Below are 27322 nucleotides of genomic sequence, written 5' to 3'. Positions count from 1 at the left end.
ACAGCATTTTAGATCATTCAAAAGCTAGTTTAGAAATCAGAAGTCATGCACAGACTGGAAATCTAAACCAGATCTAAATCTAAAATAAATCTAATCTAGACTAAAGTAATAATATGAAGCCATGTAAGCAGAACAACATTGTCTTAACCTATTAGACATTTCTCATATTAAATGAATTTCATTTATTTTCCAAGAGCAACACTGATTTTTTTTTTTTTTAATCACATTTGTTGTGCAATGAAGTGTTTGTTCTGACCCAGATCTGTAAGAAAAATGGATCTCAAAAGTCCAATGAATGTCGGACTGAAGCACAGAGAATCTTTGGTTATCGCTCACAGAGGCTGGATTGTGAGTTTGTTTTCCACCACTCAGGCTTACACTGCTCATACTATAAACTGCCCCCTCTGTTTTCGTGGTAATTTCAAAAAAATCGTGGGAAGAGGGTTGAAAAAAAAAAAAGCTCACAATACCGTGAGCAAAGAAATGCTGAGTTAAAAGCTTGACTGTGCTTAATGCGATTTAGACCTCATATGAGTCTTAAAACAAACTGGTATGTGCTAGCAATCAGACATGGAATCTGAAATTTGCTGTAGACTTGCATCCTCCAATTTACTGTCATTTTTTTTTTGTTTTTTTGTAATTTATAGTTAACTACAAGAGGAGTGTTTGTGCCACTTTAAGAGTTAATGAGGAGTAGACCAGGTGATGCTCAGTGAGTACAATGTGACCGACATAAGCAATTAAGGAAGATGAAAACCACTTATGTGTAAGCCAGCCCTGATTGTGGTGTGTACTATTTTTGTTTATGTGTGTGTGTGCATTAGGACTGACCCAGTGTGAAAATCTCCCAAAGAAGAATGCCATATGACCAAACATCGCTCAGGGTGGTGTACAAGTTATGAAAAATACTCTCTGGTGCCATCCACTTCAAGGGCAGGAAGGTCTGAATGAATGAGAAACAAGACACACTTCATGTGAGAAAGTTATTGTAACATTAAATGTCCACAGGTTTAAAGAGGTCTTTGTGTATATATGTATTTTCTATCCTTTATTGTGCTACTTACGCTGCCTTTAGAGATGTAGTTGGAGTCATGCATGATGTCTCTCGCCAAGCCGAAGTCACAGATCTTCACCAGTTTGCCTTCACAGATCAGGACGTTCCTTGCAGCGAGGTCACGATGGACACACTGTAAATAACATGAAATAAAATTACACTGTTGTTTTTACACTTGGTTTGACAAACACCATAACACTTTAGAGGTGCTGGTAGGCAGAAGTTGTTGTGTACCAGCAACAAATTGTTGTTGTTTGTCCCCAGTCTAGTTGTTGCTAGGCTAAGCAAAGTTAACAGGCTGCCACTCATCGTTTCAAATTTGCTAGGTTTGGTTTCAAATATGTGTAAGGTTACCAGCTAGCAGAAACTACAGGATGTCACTGTTTTTTTGTTTGTTTGTTTGTTTGAACAAATAGTACGTAATAGCTAGCTTCATATTTTTTGAAAGAAGTTGCCAACTAGCAGATGAAACAAGCAGAGACTACACATAACAGACTGACATTTTTATACTTATTTTGATTTTGTTTGTTTTCTTTAAACAAATAATACATTGTGTGCTAATAAGTAACTTTTAGAGGCACCATAGGCAGAGCTCTCTGCTCCCAGTTTTGTGCTTAGCTAACTGGCTTCATATTTAGGGTGTTGCTTTCTGAGCATAGACACAATCTAAATATTAAGAATATCCTACATTCTTGGAGGCGAGGAACTCCATTCCCTTTGCCACTTGGTAGCTGAAGCCCAGAAGATCATCGTAGGTGAGAGTGGAGGAGTCACTGATCGCCAGGTCCAGTCTGCCGCCACCTGAACATGATGAGACAACAGACATAAGAAGAGGAAGCAGTGATGAACATAAACATTGTCTGTGTTGTGTTTAGGGGGAACTCAAGCTGCTGTGACCACATGGGCTTAAAAACTCATATTCTATAACATTTATCTGTACATCAGTCTTTGATCAAAAAGCAAACCATATTCATTGATTTATCGGGCCAGGAAAATTTCCATTTCAAGTTCATTGATTACATACAGTGCGTTTGCACACATGCTGATAATTTTACCAGACTTCCTTTCCCTGTGCAAAGCCGCTCATGAGTGGATCCTACTCTGCTTTGCTTCCTGTGTTCACTCTGATGAATTATTTTTCAATAAGAAGATGATATATTAATTTATTATATACTTATAATCAAACCTTGTTCCTGATAGATGTCTTGCTGGTAGGGAGACTCGTACGGAGAGGGCTGGATGTCTGCATACTTGATGCTATCCATTTGCTCTTGCATGGGCACGTAGATTGAGGGTTCGTCTTTACTCATGTCCATGTATCCTCCATCACTCTCACTTCCGAAAGACACATAACTGGAAGGATGCATGAAGTGTATAAAATTGCAGTGCAGTAAATGACCTAAATCCGTATTTATTCATGGTCCCGAATCATATCAAAATTTATATGACATCTGTGCCTACAGATATTTCAAAAAGGAAACCCCCCGCCTGCACAAATTACACAAAATGCCCCTTTGTGTAGCTCTGAAAGGAGATTTTGTAGACTCCGGTTCTCTCACCCTTTCCTTTGGCTCAGTGGAGTGCTTCCTCCGGAGATGAGGCAGCCGCTGTCCGGGTTCTTCTCGGCGTAGTACTGCAGGAAGGTGTGCTTGTTCCTGTGCAGGTAGTCCACCAGGTCGCCATAGCGACAGAACTCAGTCACCAGGTACAGAGGGCCTGGTTGGTTGGAAGAAGAACAATTTAAATGTCATATTTCTTAAGCATTGATAAGACACCCATTTCATTTAGACAGGCCACATTTACTCCTCACACATTAGAATACATATAAAGTTCAGTCAGATATTAAGGAAAGTTTAAATAATAATACTATTTAAAAGAGTAGGCCTACACATGATTATCAAATGGTCAATATAACATGGCTTTTATATTAGCATTTCAAATAATTAGTTAAAATATCAAGTAGTGCACAACGGACATTTATAAATGAACTGCATGGCTGCAAGCAACACTGAAGCTTGACAGACTTTCATTCTGTGCTGAACAGCAACAGGCACAAATGTTGACTGACTGAGTGAGTGGTCAGATGGGTTATCATATATTTGCCATCGGTCAGCTGAATGCCATGTTGACTGCGTTGGTGTGGCCAACATTTGTCACTACATAGACATTTTTTTTAATGAAAAAATTGATTCATAGGCTATAGGTAACAGACACACTAAGCAGAGAGAGCAGCATAGTTGGAGGGAGAGAAAAGTCATAACTGCTAGACTTTAAAAAAAACTAAGAGACCTGAGAAATATGTGAACAACAGAAACTGTCAAACTCAACCAAAAATGAGACAACATGCTCACATTAGCGCAGCAAAAGCCCAAGTAAGAAATAAAGTGTTTCTGTCCAGTGAAACAGAAGAATGCTTTTAATCTGAAATTGCATACAGGAAGTGTTGAGTCAGTATCAACGTGTAATGCTATGACTGTAACACAGCGGCTTCCTAATGACACAGCAGTTTGGCCAATTATACAATATTAAATCAAGGGATTTGAAATAAAGGCCTGACTCAAATCAAAGCCTGTCTACTCATTTTCTTAGTAAATATAGCCTCAATAAATCAGAGCACAACCTTAGCAGAGCAGTGCAGTGCAGCCACTCAGAAATCCCTTGGAAATGACAGCTCTTTAACAATAAATACATGGATGGACGACGTACACTTAATGGAAGTTAACAATTTAAAAAATAGGATAAAAAAATTAAGAAATGTGATTCCTAAAGTAGCCACCAGAGCCAATTGAACAAGGTCAGGTTCCCTTGAACAAAATGCACACTACTTTGTAAACAAAATAAAATCACCTAATGATCATGTATATTAGCACTGTAATACTATCGGTGCTCAGTGTGATGCTCACCGTGTTTAGTGCAAGCTCCCAGCAAGTTTACAATGTTGAGGTGAGGACCCAGGTGGCTCATTATCTTCAGCTCTGACATCAGGGCCTGGGTCTCACTCCTCCTGGCCGTGGCTGGATAGAGACAGAACAAAACAGAGCGAGAGACATGTATAAAAGCCGGGCAGTGTGAGGTAGGCATGAGAACAGGAGAACTAAACAGACTGAGAGCAGGACACACTGCGTCCTTGCCAAACTGTTCAATGACCCTTTGGCTGAAAACTGCAAACCCAGCTGGCAGCCACACTAAAGCTCCGCAGGCTGCTGCTGTCGCTACTCTGTGCTCGCAGGAATATGGCACCGGTGTCACAACATCTGACAGCTACGCAGCGGACGCCACTGTGCTCTCTGCATTGTTCACACAAATACACACATGGCTTTCTGAGGTGTTTTTTTCACGTTGTGTTGTCTTACATTTCAGCATTTTCACTGCCACTTTTGTGCTGGACTGTGAATGAGTGAGACCGTATGCAGTTGCCTCGACCACCCTGCCAAAGGCTCCTGATCCAAGAGTGCGACCTGAAACACAAAGACGGACTCAGTGGGAGACAGTTTGAATAGAGCACCGATCAGACCTCGAATAAGATTTCTGTTTGTAAAAATGATAAAATAATACGTTTTCACTGCTTCAACCAAGGAAGGTGAGATTGGAAACTTAGAGCAGGCTATGACAGATGGTAGGGATTATGTTTTTGAGCAGAGGTCTGACTGTGTGGGCTTGGGAAGCTGTTCATGGGAGGAGCTGGCGACCAACAACACGACACAAAAAAGTTTAAAAGAAGCTTTTTAAAAAAAAGTGAGATTAAGCTTGAGAATGAATTTACTGACTAAACCTCATCTATTCTAGCCTCAGCTTTGTCCTGACGACCCAAACCACCCAATGTAATGTATCCTCATCTGAGCAACATGCACACTGCTGCCTAAAAGTCTGTTTACTTTAATCTAAAATAATAGGTATGGATACATTTTTAGTTTTTAGTTGTTGTTTTTTTAGAACTGCTACACTTGAGAACCACAAGACCTCAGCAAATGGTAATAAAGATCTCTATTATAAACTCTATTATCTACAATCAATAAGAAAGCAATAAAAAATCAGTAAAGGATTTGATTTTCCATGTGTCAAATAAAATATGATTTATCCAAAGCAATAACTAACTAAACAAAGCAATAACAGTCATGTCAATTGAAAGTAGTTTTATACCTACAAAGATGGATATAAATTTATATTATTCATATTTAATATAAGCAAGTAAAGATTTAAATTTAATTACGTGATAATAAAGAGGTTGAATGGATCTATAATGGTAAATCAAAATGAAAAATATATTAATACATTTGATTGTAAAAATGTTATCAGTCTAGTTTTATTAGTATTCATTTCATTAAATACACACTGATTATTGTTATAATTATTAATAATCTTTTTTTATCTAGTGAGTAACTGTCCCTTCTAAATTTCATATCTTTTAATGGACTAGTTTTTTTGTCTGTTCTTTTTTTCTTGTCAAATAATGAATTCAGTTATTTCTTATAATTTGTTCTTTCTGGTCATTTAGGGTTAGGGTTAATATTGTAATGTACTTTCATACATTTGTTTTTATACAGTAGTTATTGGTTAATAACACATTTGTCACTGTACTAATTTAAATGCACTCAGTTCTGACCCCAGCTCAGACTCACCCAGCACCAGGTTGTCTCGTGGCATTTCCCAGGCCAGGTCGTAGGGCAGGTGGATGGGGTCCACGTAGATGTACTCGTGACCATCCTGGCTCACAGACTCTATCACCTTCCATCTGATTTCGTAGCGAGGTTTCTGGCAACACAGAAGAAACACACAAAAACTCAAACACCCCGACCAAAAAAGGGTTCTTCTGTGTATTATTTGCTAACTGTATTTCATATTAATTTATGCCTTTTGCAGAGAAAACCGCTGAGTTTTCTTCCATCTTACCTTCCTCCACACAGCGATGAGGATGATAAAAGACAGGATAACGATTACCACTAAGGCGAGAACAGCAGCCAATACTGCCACCTGGGAGAACAGCGCTGCAACAGGCAACAGCACACATGAAGATAGAGTCATAAATTCAAGCAGGGAACATTTAAACCAAGTTGTCTCAAATTCTCAACAGGCATGATATTCCACTTTATAAACATGTTGGCAATGATTTCCCAGAGAAAGAAGTTTGACTGATATTTACAGCTTAAGTGCAACTTTGCATATTTTGACTTCAAACACACAGACTAACTGTTTGGTGGAAATCCTTGCACTGTATCTTTCAGATATAAACTTTTCAGATTCTTTACTCTTGTTTTTACCAGACCACCATGTGTTTGTATAGTTTAACCCAAATGTGGTAGGATTTTATTTTAATAATATTTTTTTTATAAAAGCAGTACACTGCACTTTTATATACAATACAATATAATGTCCTGTAATTTCAATATGCATTTGTACATGTTCTTAAGCTTGACATAGGAATATACACACTGCTATGCTCAGTTGACACCTACTGCTGGACACCAGTTTGACGTCTCTCCTGTCGACGAGCCCTGCCTGGTTGCTGGTCTCACAGCGAACTGTGACCTGCTGGGGTTTGTGGAAGGTCACCTGGCTGCGGACCCGACTGGTTTTATGATTCTCACTGTAGCTCACGTTGGTCTGGATGCTCAGCTCCTCTGGCTGCGGTTTCAGCGGCTGCCACGCTGCTGTCTGGTTGCTGCACCTGCAGCAGCGACGCAACATCAGCACAGTGGTGTCAAGTCAAAGCAGATGTCCATAATTTGAAAGTAAAACAAATTTCTGTGTATGGTCAGCCCCCTAGTGTTCACTGTGTGACAGTTCAGTGATGGATGGGTGGTGGTGTGACTTACTTGTGCATGCTGTCACAGCTGTACCACTGAATGGTCGGAGTTGGGACCCCCTCAGCTACACAGGTCACTAAGTGTCGTTTCCCCGGGAGGTGGTGGTCAATCAGGTCTTTAATCTGAGAGGGGACTACACACAGGGGGTGCAGCAGCAATTAATCATTACTGACGTGAATAAAAACAAATGTCTGGCACTGATTTTTCCAATGCACAGAAAAATATACTCTGCATCAAATAACTTATAACGAGGCCCAAAATTAGAAATACAGCCTGATACTGTGAGAAGCCGCTCACCTCGGACCTCCAGGTCAAAGGTCACTTCCTTTGCATCATCTTCGTTGGTGACAAGGACGGTGTAACGGCCCCTCTGCTCCCCCCTCACCCTCACTAAGGTGAGAACAGTGACGTACCTAAAAGAAAATAAAACAAATACAAATAAATAAGGACAAAACTTGCATGAGCAGCCAAACATTTCTCCTGAAACATAAATATATCGAAGATGATAGATCTACTTCAGCTTCTCCTGAAGCTACATATCTGTTAGGAATCTATTAGGAGGCTGCTCTCCCTCTTCTGTGAAGTCAGAAACAGAGATTTAAAGTATTTCCAAACTCATTTCTAGACTCTAGATAAATATCTTCAGGCAACTCCAGGGAATATTTTTGAAAATGAAGAAAGAACATGAGCTTTTCCTCTCAGCTCGACGCGCCAGGGGAGAGCTTCAGTTCAGTATCTTCAGTTACCGTTTGGCTCAGGGAGTAAATAATTTTAAATATCATCTCACAGTCTTATAACCAATGCTACACACACTACATGGTGCATAATATTGTATTCGGATGACCCTGGTTACACTTAACTCTGGATATAGTCATTTGAGACTGACTTCATTAATCTGTCTATTATCTATTTATCTTTGAAACTTTACATGTGGTTGTTTAAAGTTCACAATGAAAAATTGCCTCGTTTGATGTTTTGAATTATTAAAGGGCTTGGCAGTGTTTGTGAACACTTTCTCCATCTGTGCATCAGACTTGTAGATGATTTGTTGCTTTGTCTGTCTGATTTTTAACATGTGTTGGCAAAAATGTGAAAACACGGTCCTGCAATTAAAGCTCTGTTTGGCGTTTTTCTGGAAGACACTTGTGAGTTGTGACAGGTATGTTGTGTTAAAGGCTCCAGTGTGATGAATGACGGAGGCCTGTCCTCTGGAGAGTATTGTGTTTCTCTCTGCGGAGGCCTTAGCCGGTGATGACAGATGAGAGCTAGATGCCTCTGGAGGCTGGTGGCACCCTAACAGAGGTCCACTGCTAATTGTTAACATCCATGACGTTCTGTAAGGTGTTTAATTGCATTATGGTATTCAGAGTATTTATAAGGTCAAAGGGCAGTGGAGGTTGACCGGCTGGACGACTCACCTGATCTCACGCAGTTCTCTGGTTATGATGGTTTTGTCCTCCTTGATGGTGGTGCCGTCTTTGCTCCAGCGGATCTGAGGGGGAGGGTAGGCTTCGATCTCAACTCTCAGCTCCACGTTCTCTTGCAACTTAGCAGAGATGTTTTGTTGCTGAGCAGTCTTCACATCTACAAAGCCTTGCTCTGAGGAGAACAACAACAACAACAAAAAATATATATAGATCATTTCATCAGAAATATCAGCTTTTATGGATAAAAATATCAAATAAACACCTTTTGCATTTAGGATTAAAATCCATTAATTAACTCATAGTTATATACTTATTCTTTGCTGTTTAACTCCTTGTATATTCAAGTAAGACAGTGTACTGCGCTGCTGCTGTTCATTGTTGAACCTCTGTGGCCAGAGAGTATCTGTCTTTTCCACTGAGAAGTCCAGACAGCTCTGCAACACTGTCCCGGTCTCTATGGAGCACGGTGGTTCTAGCTATTCAAGGATTTTATAAACAAAACACACCTCACTGCAGACAGAATAAGCATTCACCCACCCAAACACATTCAGTGAATGTGAAGAGACGATTTAGGTCCTTAGATGCTGACTTACTGTTAATGTTTGAAGTCAAATCTAAGCTACGCAAACGCCTCTCGTGAACTTATAGTTTATTTCCAAAAGTCTAAAAACAGAATTGCTGCACCCCGAGGTTCAGAGTTGTGTTTTTCAGGGTATCACTCAGGGCATCAACTCCGTGTCAAAGGTTTATTTCACACTTTGAAAAGAAATAAACAGAAGTGATCTTCATTTCCTGTAAAAGAAGTTCTTCTCTCACCTTGACTTACAAAGGTTTACAAAATAATAAGCGGCTGTCTCTGTTTCAGTAAAACGCAATAATAATCTGTCCAGCATCAGTTTGTTTTATTTTTGTGGGCATGTGTGTATGCATGTGTGTGTGTGTATGTGTGTGTGTGTGTGTGTGTGTGTGTGTGTGTGTGTGTGTGTGTGTGTGTGTGTGTGTGTGTGTGTGTGTGTGTGTGTGTGTGTGTGTGTGTGTGTGTGTGTGTGTGTGTGTGTGTGTGTGTGTGTGTGTGTGTGTGTGTGTGTATGCATGTGTGTGCGTGTGAGTGTGTGTGTGCTTGTGTCTAACCGAGCACAGTGATGTTGATTCTGGCGGAGGCAGTCTGGCCCTGGACCCTGTCTTCGGCATGGCAGACGTAGTTTCCACTGTCGGCCATGCTGGCATGAGGGAAGATCAGGTAGGAGTGCATCTTCATGGTGGGCAGCTGAACCTCTGTCTGCGCCTCCACCTCTTTATTCTGGTGAGGAGAAAAATAACATTAAAGTTTCTTAATGTGACGGTTTATCATAAGTTTAAACATGATCAAAAATTACACAATAACACAAAATTAGTAGGACATTTATATTCCCCTGGATACCACACGTTGGTGAGTGTTAGGAAGTGTTGCCTGATCAGCAGCCAAGATCATATGACTGATTCAACCGTGAAACTATGATGCTGCCTACACATGTAACTGATTTTATAGATATGCTTCATATTATTAGTAAAAATGTAGGAAAGTTTCTCCACGGATATTTAGTGGATTATCTTCAAGAGTGAACCAAAGTTGAAGTTTCCGGATGTAAGAAGCACCATTTAAAATACCAACACCATGTGTTGTGAGTACAATTTCATGGAAGGATAAAATCCGAGGTGTGTCTCTACATCTTGATGCAATTTGGGCTCGGCCATGAAGCCTGAGAGCGATCAGGGGGAAAGCTGAACAAAAGCGCTTCTTCTGCTTCACTCCTACTCACCTCACTGTTGGGGATATCCCATGAAAAATAGACCAGCTCCACTCCGTGAACGGTGCAGTTTACTGACAGCGGTTCACCCTGTTTCAGGACGGTCTTTGAGGCATTGACGTAGGCGTCGATTGCCTCGGGGACTGGGACGGGAAGAGAGAGTGTGGGGGAGAAAAAGAAGAGGGGGTGATGCATTTCATCAAAACAATATGTAGAAAAGTCCTTTTCAATTTTAATAAGTCACTAAATCCTGATTAACATTTTTATCCAACTGCCCTTTTATTACTGTAATCAAAATTGAACTTGATGGCTGACGCCCACCCATCTTTCTACAAACAGCTTGTTCAGCATGTTTTCAGTGTATCAAGCCAAACAACTGCACTCTGAGAATAAAAGTCCACAAATTACTTCATTAGCTCCTCAGTCATCAAAAGAAACACTCTTCCACTAGAGTGTATGGAAACCAAAGTGTTAAAATGAGAATGAATTATACTTTTGGAGTCGGCTTTGCTTTGGCTAAACTTGAAGATTATACATTTACTGTTTGGAGAAATGCGATGGACATTTTATGAGGTTCTTTATGGAGCTTTAAAAAGATAGACTCATTAACTTTAATAGTTTGGGAGTAGACTGGTATTGAATTAAAGGGGCTGAATCCCAGTGTGTGTCTGTGGGTTTCTGCACATATGGGGGTTTGAGTCGATAATCACCACATTTTTATTGCAGGGGTGGAGCTGTTCCTCTAACATGACCTGAACACCTACCAACGATGGTGACAACGTTGAAATCCTGAGACTCTTTCTCCTCCCCGTTCAGCTCTCCACGACACACGTAGGTCCTGTCCTCCAGCATTGCCTTGTAGCCCTCACTGGGGACATACTGTCCCTTGATGAGCATTTCGGTGTCCCTCTCATACAGGGTGACGCTGATATTTGGGTTGGTGACAACACAGGGGATGATGCTTTCCACACTGGTCTTAGTTACCATGCCATGGGGGTTCTCTCTGAACCACACCTCAGGGTCTGTGGACAGAAACCAGACTCCTCTCAGTATTTCAGTGCAACAAATGTTGTGTCCTAACTCCACAATACACACAAACTACTCCTTGTAGTGTCATGTTACAAGTTTGTGCATTTTCTAGAAACAATTAAAACAACCTTTTCAACAGTTTTTTGATGTGCATACTGACTTTTTCAGTGAACACATTGCATACTCAAAACTTTCGAAGATTCAGTGTATAGATGTGGGACATCCTTTTTGTTTCACTGTTTTATGAAGGAGATGCTGTAATGTTGCCTCGTCACAAAACATTAATCTGCAAGCTGGACTTTATTGAACTGCATAAGACCTCACCTGGGACAAATACAGCCACCTCCTTAGTTTCTCCACTGTGATGATCAATGCACTGATACACCCCTGTGAGGATCCAGCTCACGTCCCACAGGGTCAGAACACTGGTTGTGGGTCCGTTTTGAGTAACTTGGTAAGATAGAGCCAGCTCAGCTTGGATGAACGGTCCATCGTCCCTCTTCATCTCCCAGGTTGTCTCCCCTGAGCCCGAGCAGGTGAGGACCAGACCGGAGCCCTTGGCCAGGACGTACTCGTTGCCGTCGGGTGTGATCTCCAGGCAACGCAACTCAGTGCAGAGATACAACAGAGCTGCGGTTCACACAACACAACACAGCAAGGATAGAGGTCAGGTTGGAGGTCAGAGAGACGGCAGCGGGAGGTTAAAGGTTAAATCAACAATACAAGGCAGATCCTGCTCTATCCGGGAACGATGAAGGATATGAGTTGTCTGGAGCCGTAAGTGGGAGGATAATGATGCCGTGTCAGTGACAGATGTATTTAAAATGACAGGGGTCGGTCTGAATTCATCAGTTGTCCTTGTGTTATCTCACAGGCTCGACAGCTACCCACAACGATGTAAGTGTCTTTACTTTGAAGATATAATTAATGTTTGCACACAAGATAAAACCCTCTCGAAGAACTTAGTCAGCTTGACTTTGTTGTAATTGTAAATTCTACAAATTCTATAATATAGACATTTGAAATTTGGACTTTTTCCATTTATATCAAATTTCTTTTGAAAAAAAAACACATTATATTACACATTTGATTTTCTTTTTTTTTTTTCTTGTAGATTGAAAGTGAGATCTCACCCGTAAGTGTGACTGTCAGGTGTGTGGACAGTGCCACCCTCTTCATGTTGGATGTCTTCAAAACACTTTCTTCTGCAAACAAAAAAACAATACTGGTAAAATATCTTGTGTCACTTTTGGGAATATTTCTTTGATGGAAGCATACAGATTATTCTGTTTACAACACTTTCAACAAATTCTGTCACAATGAACAAAACAGCTGGAAGATTCAATCTGCGTTCACCCCAGTTAACAGAGTTGTCGCCTCTCTGTTAGAGATTGACTTTACATCATGATGGACTGATTCCTGCCCTTGTGAGACCCAGCAGGTCGGGTTTAAGAAAGAGTTTACAAAGTAAATCACATTGCATGTCAGCAAAATCTGCTTCCTATCAAGGAGAACGACACGGAACTATGCTCCGCTCACACTGAAAGGAAACAAACAAACACAAAGCATTCGGTTTGTTGTCAAGCTGCCTCCTTTAATGGTTTCTGGCCTGCGTACTGAGTCTGAGGTGCAGATGCAGCTCACTCTGGTAGGTATTTGATGCCTCACTGCACCAGGACAGAGCGACAATGTCTGGCTCTTTTTGTTCCTGGTTCACCAGCATTCTGCCCACTAACAAACGGGTCACTGTGTGCGGCTTTTGCAACACGCTCACTGGCAACAATGCTGCGTCCAAGCTATTCTAGAGCCATGCTGAGCCATTAATTGGTTTTGGTGTAAACAAAAGTGAAAATGAGGGCATTCATCCCGAGCCGCTGACATAGGAGTGTAGGCTACTTGTTTCTTTTTTTTGTTTTGCTTTTTTTTGAAAGGTTGCTATGGTTTCATAATACGAATGGGATATTATGTTGTACAACAAAGTGGTATCAACATCCCAGCATCAATTCAGCAGCTATTGAGGTCTGAGGTGACTAACACTTACCATCACCGACGTTAACCACTGTTACTCAAGACCTTAAAATGTTGCGCTGGTGACTGGGACTGCAGAGAAAGATTGAAGAGGAGAAAAGGGGGGTGGGGGGGTTTGTTGTTATGTTTGGGACGGAGGGTTAAGGCCTGCAGCACACAGGCGTCTGGAAACAGTTAAGGATGGATCGCAGGCCTGTACACATGAGGGTGGGAAAGAGAGAGAGGGCGGAAGAGGGAGCCTTGGGAAGAGCGAGGGTGGAGGAGGAAGAGAGGGAGTGAGGTTGTGGAAAAATTGTGAAATATAACTGAAGAAATGTTAAACCATTTAACTTGATAATGCAACACACACGTCCAATTTTGCAATTTCTATTTTAGGAAGTTGGACTATTTTTATGCATTATGTAATTCGTTTTAAAGATTACTTCATCTTATCTGAAATTACTAGGCCATTTTTCAGCTCCCATTTATCAACTGAACATAATACAACATACATACATAACACGACCTGTGTCTACAAAAGTAAGATTGCTGAATCATCATTTGCAGGTACAAGAGAGGCATATGGTGCTGAGATAGAAAAAGTTCCATGACCAACTCAAAGTCAGTTATTCAAACCAGATATGAGTTGTCTCTGCAAATTAACTGCCTTTGGCACTTCCGCTCCCAAAACGAAAACCTCTTGAGTTGCTCCAAAAACATGACTGGTCCATTTCCTCCCCCGCCTCCTGGTTCTCATAAAAACGGAGCGAAGGAGCGACAGAGAGCAAGAGAGAAGGAGAGAGATTTTCTTTGCGTTGTCGTCGTTCATACACATGCGCGTACAAACATGCACTATGTATGCAGCATGCCAGCATAATGCTAAAACTCAACACACTGTACACGCTGACATATGCTGGGTGACACCAGAACCCCTGCCCATCCTCCACACACACACACACACACACACACACACACACACACACACACACACATATATACACACACAGACCTCTTTTAGCCCCTTTGTCACTGCTGTCTGTGTACAGTTCACGTTCCCACAGTATCACTCTGAAACTTTCCCAGGGCTGCTGATACACTTGGGACCATGCTGGCGATGACGGCCAGAGCGGCGGGGTCACCTTCATCCCCGTGGGGGCCCCTAGCGACCAGCATCAAGGGACCGTCCACTGAGGAAGCCATCAGTGCTTACCAGTGCCAATAACCTCAGTGTCAGTGATGATGACTTTGAACGACAAAAGCCAAACATGTGACGCCAACGGCATGTGTCACTTGGCAGGATGAGAACTAACAGCTCTTATTGTGGACTGCTGCTGATGCTACATTTGCTAAAACAGACGGCTATGTTAGGGCTTCGGCTGCAGATCAGCAAGCAGAACAAGAATCTATAGTGTTCAACATTGGATTTGGCAACTTTGAAAAGGAGACGGAAAAATAATGTTTGGCTACTGCAACACGATGAGGTTTTATGTTGACCAATGGGCAGTGGGGGACTCTGAGAGGGAACCTGACTCTTGAAACGGGATGTGCTGACTAGGACCAGAGGGCCAAAGGAGTCCACTTCAAAAGGAGCTTGGAGAGTGAACATTTGATGAATCCAAGGTTTAAGAACATGCAACAGTAACATCAAAGGGTTAGTCTTGGTGTGAGGAGACACTTGCGGGCAGTTCTAGACACTACTGAAAACATGGCTGCTCCATGCTCTGTCCTGGTGAGGTCTATTTGCAAGAAGAGAACAGACAACAGTATGAAGCGTTAAAAGGGTCAAGACACTAGTGAATCTGCCAAGAAGGTTTGGCAGCGTTTCAGGGGTCCTGTCTCCCGATTAATAACAACACTTAGTAGCAGTTTGACCCCTTAAAACACGAAGCTGCACTTTGTTTGAACCAAAGAGGACAATCGTGTCAAGGTTTGAGGCAACTTACAGTAAGAAACATCCAAAATATTCCCAAACCAAGTCCAGTTCAGTCAAGTGGTTCTCAGTCTGGGGAGGAGAGCTTATATTAAGGATGATAGAGAGGATCAGCAAAAGATCCATCTAACCCTGGTGTTTATTGTTGTCTTTTAAATCTTTGAAATGGGATACTGCAGTCCCACAATGATTGTAGGGGTCTGACGAAAACAACCAGTGTTTACGCAAGTGATGGCACAGTAATCAGCGTGAAGCACACTCTGTTATCTCGCCATATGAGTTTTCCCACAGATGCTGGGAATTTGGTGGCTGATTGACCCTCCCCGTTTTTTTTTCATAAACAACTCAGCTACACTCAAAGTGTCACCAGCTAACGAGGAAGAATGCTCAAATCGACCTCAGCGGGGTGCACGCGGCCCACGCACAGCCTCAGGATACAGCCCAAGTGTGTAAACTCACGTCCCTCGGCAGCCTGTTAATACCACTTCTGGGATTATCTATACTGTATCTGCATGTTTTATTTAAACATCTGGCAGTGATGAAGCAGTCTTCAATGAGGTGGGAAATGTTTTCCAAAGCACATTTGCTGCCAACTGTTGCTGCGTGTGTTTGCCCCATGGGGGAAAGGTTGCACTTGGAAAAAAAGGGGGGAAAGAGTAATCTATAACAAAAGAGAGAAAGATGTCCAAAAAAGCCTCCCCAAGTGCAGCTGGAGAGCTCTGGCTTCCTGTATGGGGAAATTTTCTGGCCCCTGTGTGGGTGTAAGCCAGTGATGCATCAATGACACAGCAGAACACCACAACCACTAACCAAATACTCATGAAGACAACAAGAGATGCCACAATGAGAAGAGGACCAACAGCGCATAATGAAATTTGCACAAAGAGAAAAACAGCTTTTCAACAACAAGCTGCAAAACAAAGATCTAAACTCACAATCAGAAATGAGGATAAAACAAGAACAAAGAGCAGAGAAAGAGAAGAATCAAAGAGCAAGAGAAAAAAACAATCAACATGCAAGAGCAGACCAATTAGACCAATGACAAAGCATGACAAACCATCGACACACCACAAGCATACTGCACACAGCTCCAGACAGTGGAAAAAACAACAGCAAAGGGAGAAATGCAGACGTACAGAATACGATTTATGGGACACCACATCAAAGTAGAGAGTGGGACAGCAGAGGGAGCGCACACACAGTCTTACATCACAGTGATGTTTACTCTGCTGGAGTACAGTAAGTTAAGAACAGGAAGCTGTGATCTGCAAAGCAAACATCTCCAATTTTAGTGGGCACGTCTTTCCACTGCAAACAAGTGCAGTTAATAAAGGAAATGTACTAAATCATATTTCTAAAATAGCTCTACAGGATCATAAACACTCTGCACATGCCCTACTTGTCGTCTTAGCTTTCTTTTTTAGGAGGATGTCAGGTTTTCTTGACATATCTCTGAGCAGCAGGACTCTGGCGAGCACTGTGGGAAAAAAATGACCCAGTGCGTCCTTGTTAAAACAAACCTCCATTTTTATCACAGATCAACCCCGCGCCCGCCCCCAAACCCCATCCCACACCCTGAGGAAAAACTTCTGGTCCCTCAGCAGCAGACCCAAGATGCACTGTTCCCACCTCGGACAGCGCCCGCTGTCCTCCAACACGACCAACACACACACTGTGTATTGCCACAGCTGTAAAAATGACTGATGAACTGCAGCCTCACAACTAAAGGCTGCTTAAGCTGGGAGAGCACACATGTCACCAACATGCTGTCAAGTTAGTGTAAGCAGGAAACGACCATGAAGCCTGTTTGTATATCACAATAATCCATGTATCATACTGGAATAGATAAGAGACAGACAGCATGACCTCACGCCACTCAGGTTTTGTTTTGTTTAAAAACATATGGACCAAAAATGTCCATATGTTACATATTTAAATCTGCAGCCATGTTGACTTTTTTTAATTGTCCTCTTGGGGGCAGCAGAAACAAGCTTTATTAACTGATAAACTAATAAAAACATTTTGCTCTATTTTTGGTCTCTACCAGAGTAGACTGGCCATTGCCCATACCCGGTCCCAGTGTCGACCCACTGGGCCTAATGGGTTGGTCAGCTGGTGATTTATTTATTAATTTATTCCCCACAGAACAGTGGCTGACTGGCCAATCGGCACGGCCCACCGACACATCACATTGGTTAATTGTCATTCAGTCAGGGGCTGTCAATCACCCAGTTACTGGATGGGCTGGGCTGAAGCCAGTGTCATGGCAATGCTAATTAGCGAGCCAGGTCTCAGATGATGACAGGGAACAACTGCCAGAAGAAGAAAAAAATGCCCTGGTGGCATAGAAAACCGTTAGTGTTGTGGGCCTCCTAATATCTGAAATATATTTTCCAACTGCCCCATATGTTCCCTACAAGTTACTGTACTTTCACTTACTCAATTTTTAACATTGGATCATAAAAGCTGATAAAACATTGATTTAAACTTATTATCACAATATTGCTCTACTCTAGGAATCCTTGTGTTGGGTAAGTACATCCAGGAGACACTGGGGCTAGAGCGAGGTATTCATTTGTTATTACAATATGTGGCTGACAGAAATAGTTTGTCGAGCGTTTTGGCTCACGTACACTGACCCCCAACTGGATTTCGAAGTTACACATCTGGACACAGGATTGTGAAAAGTTCTTTATCAGCAAAAGCTTGTATCCTGTAACTTTAGAGCTTGAAGCTTCCAGTGAAGCCTCTCTCAAGTTTGCATTATCAGATTCTGGAGCATTTAAAAAAAATCCTCTACTATTATTCCTGTTCATAAATCTCCCTCTGGTTTTGCTCAGCTCAGCTATAAGACACAGCGACTGTGAGGTCGTACCTCAGCAAACAAAGTGACTCTGTACTCGTGCTGAGGCAACACATGTTTGGGAAACTGTGGATTTTGGTTTGCTCTCTTTCAAACAGAGTTGTAAATGCTGTTTGTAGTGGCAGTGGGGGGATGTAAAGGGCTCCTGGGTAAAACTGATGGTTGTAGAATGACATCCTTAGATGTGGCTTGTGTTTGATATCGGTTTAATGGTCTAATTTTCTACTCATTTAAGGACCTTAATGAAAGAAAAAGGGATTAACTTAAGAAAAACTAAAGCAGTGCTTATCTCTGACAATTTTCCCTTACTCTTGAGTAGTAAATCTTGCTACCACTTAAGGCTATAATTTTGCATGTGCTTTGTCCCATTTCCCACAAATGTAAATTGCTCCCAGAGAATACAAGGAAATCAGATATATTTGCAAACATATGCAGCTCCATATCCACCCACATTTTTCTTGTAACACTTCCCCACCTATGCGTAGGGTAGGTCAACCCACCTCATCTTTTTCCCACACACAGCCTGTCTTGCGTAAACTGAGGGGTATAAGATCCCCAACCTGCCTCATGAGAAAAATGGAGGACGCCTACACACTCTTCCAGGCCCCCCTCCAACAAGACAGAACCAGAAACAGCTGAATACAATTACAACTGACTGGCTTTAAACTCCACTTACTTCCCTAAACACAGAAATACAGGCCTGAGGAGGTAAGGAGGGAGAACAGAGGGGGCACAAATCAGTGAGAATTTCTACTATCTGCACAGCTGTGGCATGCAGAGTCATGTTAAAGTTGACATTTGCATGAAATGAATCTTGCATTAGTTCTTTTGGATGTAGATTCCTATTAATGGGTCTTGACAATTCAGAAAAAAGGATTGATACAGTAAATAAGCAGCACATGTAACTATGAGACAAACTGAGAGAAATCCAAATGTCTCCATTTTACCCTGTGTGGAATATTCTTATCTTGTAAAAGCAAAAGGCTGCTTTTCTTTGTTGTCCTGTCTCACTGCACTGTATCACCAATTCCAGCTTGTTTTTGTTGGAGCAGGGACAGCACAAGCTCCACAGAGAAAGTGTGTTGTTTTAACAGAATCTGATGGAGACCAAAACTTCCTGTCGAAAATTTGAATTTTTCCTTATGTAGTAAATTCAGAAGCGATCATAACACATTTCTAAAATTATAGCCATATGGGTGGAGGACCCGTTTCCTAAGAAATGGCAGAAATAGAAAGCAGAAGAAAGTCCTGCATTCAAACTTTTACCACTGGAAACCTATTTTTAAATCTTAAGCAAGAGTTTCAGAAATACACCAATGAATTTAGATGATGAGATCAATACTTATATTACATATTCTTATGTATGCGTTAACATTCAAAACCTCTGCCAATATTGTGCATTGTATCGTTTGGATTTGATTGACAGAGGTCTGGAAAGACAAACCTACATATATTCTCACATATTGACTAAAAATATTTCTAAATTTTGATCAAACTGTTCATTCAGACAGACATGATGTCACCACTTTCCAAAAGAGCCCCACCCACTTTAAAAGTGTGAGAATAACACATCCCAATCCTAACAAATATCAAAATCACCTCACCCCAGCAGAAGAGTTTAGACTAATGAAGAACTCATCATCATCATCATCATCTTCATCAAAGCTTCCTGAGAAAATTGGCTTTCAGGGCCTTCAAGTACAAGTACAGAGATCACCAAAGAATCACCAAAAGTAAAGCATCCATTAAGCTGAATGGTCCCCTTTATTATTATCATGATACAATTAATTAATTCATGTTTTTTTTCTTTTCTTTTTTCTGTTTTTTAGAAATATTGAGCAAAACATTTGAGTTCTTAAGAATAAAGTATCATAATATTGAAAACATTCATAGCGAGTCATCTTGTGCTCAGGCACAGCACTTTCCACCAACTTTCCTAAAACTTCTGTTAGATGCGTGAAAACGACACCTTTCTTTGCGTTTCAAGGCAGCTTCCCTTCTAAAGGTTAGGTATTGTAACTCATAAAAGAAACATTTCCTCCAGGAGTTGTCCGACAGGAGTGGCTCTGTCCTCTGACTGAAGATGAGACGCAGCTGCCTGTCAGCTCTGTGTGAGTGGGTGGGAGGGAAAGAAGGAGGGATGGAGGGGGGGGGGCAGATGGACGGGAAGCCATACAGGATGCTTTATGGAGGCACCACTTAGTGCTCTTCATTAAAGCTATATGACCAAAGCATAGTGTCTGGAGAGGCATGATACTGATGGCCTTCCAAGGAAACACAGCCTCACGTCCAAAGTATGGATGAGGAATCATGAATCAGACATTAAGTGAACTCCAGAGAATGAGTCAGAGTCTGCTAAATCTAAATATGAAATATACACACTCATCAATAATAATCATCATGTGATAAAATGTGTGAGAGCTCAAAACAAGTTCTGAAACTATACACTTTTATCCAGATACGAACAACGTCACAGCAGTTTTGAAATCGTGATTGTTCAACAGCTGTGTGTCCAGCTCACAGGGGGGGAAATCACAAGAGCACAGAATGGGATCAATGTGTTTCAAAACTCGCCGCTGAGCTCAAACTGTTACATATCGGCACTCTGGAGCACATGTGAGCCGAATCAGTCTCCTGGCATGTTTTCTGCACGGTCATAATGTGAAGCACATTTTCTCAGAGCGACTGGCATGTGGAGAGCCCCGAGAGCCAGGAAACAGCTGATGACGAAGGATTAGGTCTGGGTCAGGGGAATGGAGCCGAATGGGCCGCGCTGCATCAGGGCCCGGGGAGTGGAGGCTCTGCTGTAGTACATACCAGCAGCCTGACGCACAGGCAGAAAAATCCCCACCGGGTCAGAAGACAAATGAAACTTCACCATGTTTTACACATCCATGTTATAAAGATCTGTCAAGACTAAACCTTCTGTTTTCAAGCTGCTTCTGCAAAATGTCCTGCAAGAGGCGTCCAGCTGATGGTGGAATTATGATATGAATGCAACACAGGCTAATACCGTTGATGGCAAAAGTATGACATGCATTCAAGTTTCCAACAGCTCATCTGCAGCAGCGGCAGTCCGAGACAAAGCCCAGACTAAAATATCCACAGAGGTTGAGAACTTCAAAAGAAACCTCCTGGGTGAAGAGGAGAGGAGAACAACACACCCACAACACACTGTTGTCATTACAACTGATTCTAATTCAGATACTCCCGTATCCAAAAGGTCATTGGTAAACAGAAGAAGGATGTGGCACTCAACCGAGCCGACAGCTAAACAGCACAGCAGCCATCCATAGGAGGGAAGCGGGGAAGCTTTCAGGTGCAGAACATATGGCGGGATTAGAGTGTAAAGACACGCATGCCACGCGTGTCTCAGCCATGAAATAGCTCATGTTCCCGTAATGTAACTGATTCCAGGTAGTAAAACCTTCTCCTGTGATGAATGGACGGAGACGATTCAACAGATTGTTTATTTGTGCTCGGCTTCGCGTTCCTCTGAAGAGACTGACTCACTGAAAAGGTTTATGAAGGATTTACATAAAGGAGGGTGACCGGAGCAATTGAGCTGTAAATTTGAGCTGGTGTGTGTTATCACTGAGAGGAGTTAAAGGGGACGCTGGTGACAGTGACTGATGCCAGGTCGCATGGTATCACTGCACAGCCACTGGCTTTTCAAAGAGCTTCTCCCCGGGGCAAAGCAGAGGGGACAGGGGAGGAAAGAGACTGATGGTTTAGCAGTGAGGACCGTCAGTTCACTCAGGGTGACTGAGGAGGGCTGTATAAACAAGCCCTTTAGCAGTGGAGCACAAAGTGGAGAGCATACAAACAGCTTGTGCTGTAAAGCCCAGTATGTGTGTGTGTGTGTGTGTGTCTGGGACCCTGGGATACCTTGTCAAACGTATTCTCTTAGTGAGAAGATAAACATTGTTAGAGTTTCACTATGCAAAGCCTGAAAAGGTATCTATGTACAGAGATGCAACCATCAACATGTTGGTGTTTGAACAGGTTGCTCACGCTCTTTCACATTGTAATTCCTGTTGTGTACACACTCAAGTATGTGGCTAACAAATACCACCAACACTGACACATTAGCATTAACTAGTGACAACGTCACACAACGAAACAGACTTTTTAAATGATGTTTTTGTCTTCAGGCATCGGTCATATGAACCAACAGTCCAGAGTTGTGAGGATGAGGTGCGTCCTCTCTGAGACAGACAGCTATGTAATTCAATCTGCCACGGTGGGCTTCCCATGCAGGCTAAGTGAATTTTCACCACTTTGTACAACACGTCTTTACATCTGCCAACAGCTGCCAAGCAGCCGTGACTAAAAAGTAAAATCCTTGCCAGTGTCGGGGAAGTAAGACCTCTTACCTTCAGAGTGATCCGAGATGCACAGACTGAGTCTTTCCCTCTCTCCGTCCGAGGAGGTTGCCGGTCAGCAGTGGGTCTCTTCCTTCTGAAATGAGGGGAGAGATTTCCAGCTGGTGGTCTCTACAGGGGCCGCTGCTTCAGATGTATAGATCCCTCAGATGTTCAGAGTCTGAGGTTAATCTCTGCTGTCCCGGCAGTCGGCTGGAGGAGGTACTGCTCTGAGCCAGGCTGTTTGTTTGGTCGAATCACAGCACCATGGGGGTCTCCTCTCTCTCACCACTCTCACACTCTGAAAAAGCCTGCCCACCTCTCCAAAAAAAAAGAAAAAGAAGTGTTCCCAATGGAGACATGCACACTCCTACCCTGACAGATTCACACCGAGGAGAGTGTCAGTGGTCCAACCCTCCCGAAGCTGAGAGAGAGAGAGCAGCGGAGGAGGAGAGGGAGAGGAGGGAGGGAACAACGAAGGGGAGTAAAAAGCAAGAGAGGGAAGTTTCAAAAACAAAGGAGCACACTGAAAGAGAGAGAGAGAGAGAAAAGGTAGGGGGAGAAAACTTCAAAATAGAGATCAAGTTCTGCTTGTTGTTCTTAGGTAGCTGCTCCGAGGTCCCGAGCTGGAGTGATTTGTTTATGAATGGAGTGGCGAGCAACTGGAGGTGAGACTGAGACAGTCTCTATTGGCAACAGCAATCTGGACCGCATCTAACCCCTGCATAAAACAACAAACACAATAAAAAGGAAGAGAAAGAGTGAGAGAGCGAGTGAGAGGTCCAGGCAGGAAAAAAAAGGTTTTGGCAGAGCTTATGGTGGCCTGCTTTAGAAACAAACATGGAGGTCTGAGTTTCTCAGGAAAATAACCTCACTTATATAATCACACTGCAAGAATAAATTGTAAAATAGTTTAAGCACATACACTGGTTTAAGCTTGGATTGATCACATGTTGGACCCTTTTTATTTCCTTTTTTTCCCCCATTAGTCCCACATAAAATCACTCCACACCTCCCTCTGTCTTCACCAGCTCCTGTCTCTTTTCTCTCCTCTTTCAGTCGCTCTCTTTCAAACAAGTGCACACACACACACACACACACACACACACACACACACACACACACACACACATACATACACAAACGAATACGTCTGTTTTCTACATTGGCTCTCCTCCTAATTTCTTCCTTTCCCAGGATATGACTGGATGGCTTTAAATTCATAACACAACCCTGCAGCTGACGAAGGCCTTTTCTCTCTAACAAGAGGTTGGGGCAGACAGGGGGAGGAGGGAACAGGGGCTAAATTGGACAGTAACCATGTTCTCCTCTAATTGTGAGGGTAAATCTAAAAGCCTTGCTAGCAGTAATTAGAGACCCGCTGAAGGTCCCAGTTATTAAACAGGAGGGAGCAACACCACACAGAACAGTCCCACCTTTATGTCTTTCTAATTCTGTCTGTGTAATTAACACCTTCTTGCAATAAATCTGTTCTAAATCAATTCGTTTAGCCTTGTGTCGACATATTATTAGTGTAACAACAATTAAAATGTAGGCACAGGAGATAGCACGTAATAATGCAACAATAATGCACATCATACTCACATATGCAAATACTTCTCCCCCACACAGTCCTTTATCAGCTGGAGATAAGACACCCACTCTGTCTAAACATCCTGCAGAAAGCCACAGCTCCAACACGTCGCACTAGGTGGAGGTTTTAATACAGAAAAGGCAGACAGTTCTCATGCTGACATCACATTATGTTATTATCTGCAATTTGGGATATTGTTACAGTGGAGTGGTGGAGAAAGGGAACACAAGGGAGTATCTATTGCTTAAAATTTGGCAGCTGTCTTTGTTTATTCATACAGCTTGAGAGAGTGGCGCACCACTTAACAAACTGGATGCCAGATCATTCTACTACAACAATACCCGGCCTATTCAGCCTATCTGAACAGCTAAAGAGTGGTTTCTCTCGCTGCTGATCTGGATTGTTGCCATAGCTTGAGTGCTCGGTCCCAAGTTTTGCTGGTTGTTTTGGGTAAAGCTTCAAGTTATCTCTATGGGTCCTATGGTGGCCCCTGCGAGGAGGGGGAGGGGGGCAACAGCAGGAAGCACCAGGGCTGTGGCCTGGACCTAAAGCTGAACTCAACTCACCTCTGATAGATGAAGATGGATGAAGCCATAAGATGTTTGATCTAGAGTAAAATCCACTTGAAGTTGTACAGATAAAGGGTGACTGGCCAGAGGCCCCTCGAGGCCTCAACCTACAACAAAACCCAGATATAAGCCACAGGAATAAGGTGTGTGTTGTACTTCTTAAGATATAAAACATAATATATATTGTGTTTGTCCTTTATGTATACAACAACAGCAACAATCATCACTTCTCAGAAATAATGTCACTGCGAACAAAACAACATAACTGCAGCAGCACAGAAGAAATATGTTTTCATCAACAGCAAATTGATAGGCAAAAAACTTTCCTAGATCTGCTACTTTGTTTTTCAGCATGATCTGTCAAAGGAGTTGTGGGACATAACAGTATAAGATGTTACAGAAAAAATGTTGAACCAGTTGATTAGTTGCCAAATCCGATAAGGAAATAAGCAGCCTTAACGCAGTTAACGTCATAAAAGAGATTTAAAGACCAACATAAGTGACTAATTAATCTAGTGACCTATGAATGAGCTTCATATCTTGTCAGTTCTTTAATGCATCGTATCAAATGATAAGAAAGTATTTCAAAAACAGAGAGACTGCACATGATTCTTCTTTCTCACTCTCTGCTGTGTTTCAAGTTGTTTCGTTGAGTGTGGCTGACCTACTTTCGGTTGTGATTACTCTTCACACCTGGTTTTAAAGATTCAATAAAAATTACAAAATAAAATTATTTTTTTTTTTTTCATCTAGAACACTTGGCGTGGTCTTGTGTAGTGAAATATCACTTAGATCAAATTTGTATGTTGTCTTACCTTTAATTGGGGAAGTCTAAACACAGACATAGTGGGTGAGCACAGGCCACCTCACACTCTGTCATCAAATACAACAACTGAGACTGCAGCGATGACTGACACTGAGCAAACTATACAACTTGAACCACTTGTTGTCTAGTCCCTTGTTTTATCATCATGCCAACAGCCACTGAGCCGTGCTTGTTGTACTTTTAAAGGATATAACTCTGCCGTACTGTAAAGGTTCAGCACTGTTTACAGCCTGCAAGTTTTCTGTAGACTGTAATACATCTGAGTAAAAGCCTGGCTGTGGAAGACCAAAGCTCTGGGTGTGTCTGTGCACCTACAGTACAGCAGCTCACTTTCTAACACATGTGAGCTTTTAGATTCGGCGAAAAGAGGATACAAACCTTTTATTAGTTCCAACTCAGTGAACTTGAGTGACTGTACGACTACAAAGAGACCAATGGAAACAATGTTTATGCTGCACTGTTTAAACTGGGGCACTATACATGGATCGTCCCCTACAGTAACCCCTCATTTAGATAAATATTAAAGATTTATACAGGCTGAAAAAGCACAGGTTATTATTTCTGGCACACAGAAGCAGACAAGTGCCATAAATTTAAAGTATCAGTATCTTTTTTTTTTTTTTGGGGGGGGGGGTTGAATGTTTAAGGACACCCTATATTTGAGTGTTGTGAAAAGCTCAGTCCAGCTCCGATCTACTTGCGGTTCATTGCATTTTGTATAATAGAAATGGTCAGCAACATTGTTTTTTTCCCATGCCAATAAAATACCACTGAATTGAAATTATAAAAAATCACTGCACATCACTACATCATGTAAACATAAGTGCTAAAACCACATCCCTTTATATCTAGCCATGTTGGTCTCTCTCAGTGGCTATGATCTAATGTACTTCAAGTTTCTCAAGACATACTGTATGAAGTTTGATGTTTATCTTGCTCTTGCTTTAATGCTCAGGCTTGTGGCACTTATGTCTCCATTAACATGAGCCTGTCTCATGCTGCAAGCTGTCAGTTCTTATAGCTGATAATGAGTGTTCTGACCAAGATATGGGCATGAATCTTTTATGAGTGTTTGAGCAGATTTGAGATGCAGATGAACCCACAGATGAATATACAGTTCAACAACATCAACTTATTGTGGAAAAGTTATGAAGTCTGCAGCAAGTTGGACAGAGAATAAACATTGGACATAATAATTGTATAGTATGTTTGTAGACGGCAAATTTGAGTATCTGGTGGATCACTGGCCTGGTGAATTACCTGCTGGTATGTAGATTTTTGCTGCCCTCATGTGGTTGCTTTTTTTAAAGAGGGGTTTACTGTAAGTGGAAAATATATTAGTGCCACTTCAGACCCACTCACAGGTTTGATGTACCTGATAACACAAAAGTACCTAAATGAAACAGTTACTGTATGAGACGCTTGTATGTAAATCATGCAATTGTCTCTTTCAACTTGTCTTAACAGTGAATAGGCAAATACTTTCAGGCCTCAACATCAGTCTGACAGCTACAATTAGACCTACTGTACAGATTGACGTTTACATAAAATATAATAATAGTAATAACTATAAAGAAAATAGAAAATAGGTTGGGTGCTCTCTCTCTCTCTCTCTCTCTCTCTCCAATATGAATCTGGAGCACAACATGATATCAAAATAATCCACTGCTACACAAATAATGCATGTGTTGTTTTCTAATTTAGTGTACATATTCTCAAATAAAACTGTTTCCAGGCCAAAAACTAAACTAAAACTAAACTAAACTCATGTACAAGTACAACAGCACCATATCCACCACATACTTGGCCTTGTAGACAGATGAAAAAGTTAGACAACATTTACAGAAAATGTGTTAAGATGTATTCTGCTTATTTATCATTAATGCATGTTGTAGCCTAATATGCTCTGGTATTGGTTTTAATGAACTTCTTGAAATTGTAAGCCGATTCATAGTTTAATATACAATCTCTGAGTGCTGGATATCACATGAGCACACTACGTGCACACAGGCCTGCACGGAATACCCACACGCACCTTATGATGGCCTTATCACGTCTGATCCACCGG

At 41.8% G+C, this 27322-nt stretch overlaps 1 protein-coding gene across 1 annotated transcript in view; it reads right to left on the bottom strand.

Moving 5' to 3' along the window:
- LOC310992246 (uncharacterized protein) overlaps positions 1-22648 on the bottom strand; it is a 38015-nt gene extending 15367 nt beyond the window's left edge. Inside the window, exons 1-19 of the mRNA XM_083980265.1 lie at positions 22278-22648; positions 12235-12306; positions 11426-11731; positions 10837-11094; positions 10085-10215; positions 9417-9585; positions 8277-8457; positions 7156-7271; positions 6868-6991; positions 6508-6719; positions 5945-6039; positions 5674-5806; positions 4408-4512; positions 3958-4068; positions 2614-2770; positions 2241-2407; positions 1743-1855; positions 1065-1187; positions 832-943 (exon numbers count right to left, since the gene is read on the bottom strand). Of these exons, the coding sequence (XP_083836391.1) occupies positions 832-943; positions 1065-1187; positions 1743-1855; positions 2241-2407; positions 2614-2770; positions 3958-4068; positions 4408-4512; positions 5674-5806; positions 5945-6039; positions 6508-6719; positions 6868-6991; positions 7156-7271; positions 8277-8457; positions 9417-9585; positions 10085-10215; positions 10837-11094; positions 11426-11731; positions 12235-12280 (2659 nt within the window). The 5' untranslated portion in view covers positions 12281-12306; positions 22278-22648. The remainder of the gene's footprint in view (positions 1-831; positions 944-1064; positions 1188-1742; positions 1856-2240; positions 2408-2613; positions 2771-3957; positions 4069-4407; positions 4513-5673; positions 5807-5944; positions 6040-6507; positions 6720-6867; positions 6992-7155; positions 7272-8276; positions 8458-9416; positions 9586-10084; positions 10216-10836; positions 11095-11425; positions 11732-12234; positions 12307-22277) is intronic.
- Between the last annotated feature and the right edge of the window lie 4674 nt (positions 22649-27322).

The sequence above is a fragment of the Trachurus trachurus genome, assembly GCF_905171665.1.
Source record: "Trachurus trachurus genome assembly, chromosome: 10".
Lineage (NCBI taxonomy): Eukaryota > Metazoa > Chordata > Actinopteri > Carangiformes > Carangidae > Trachurus > Trachurus trachurus.
This window is presented reverse-complemented; position numbering and strand designations above follow the sequence as displayed.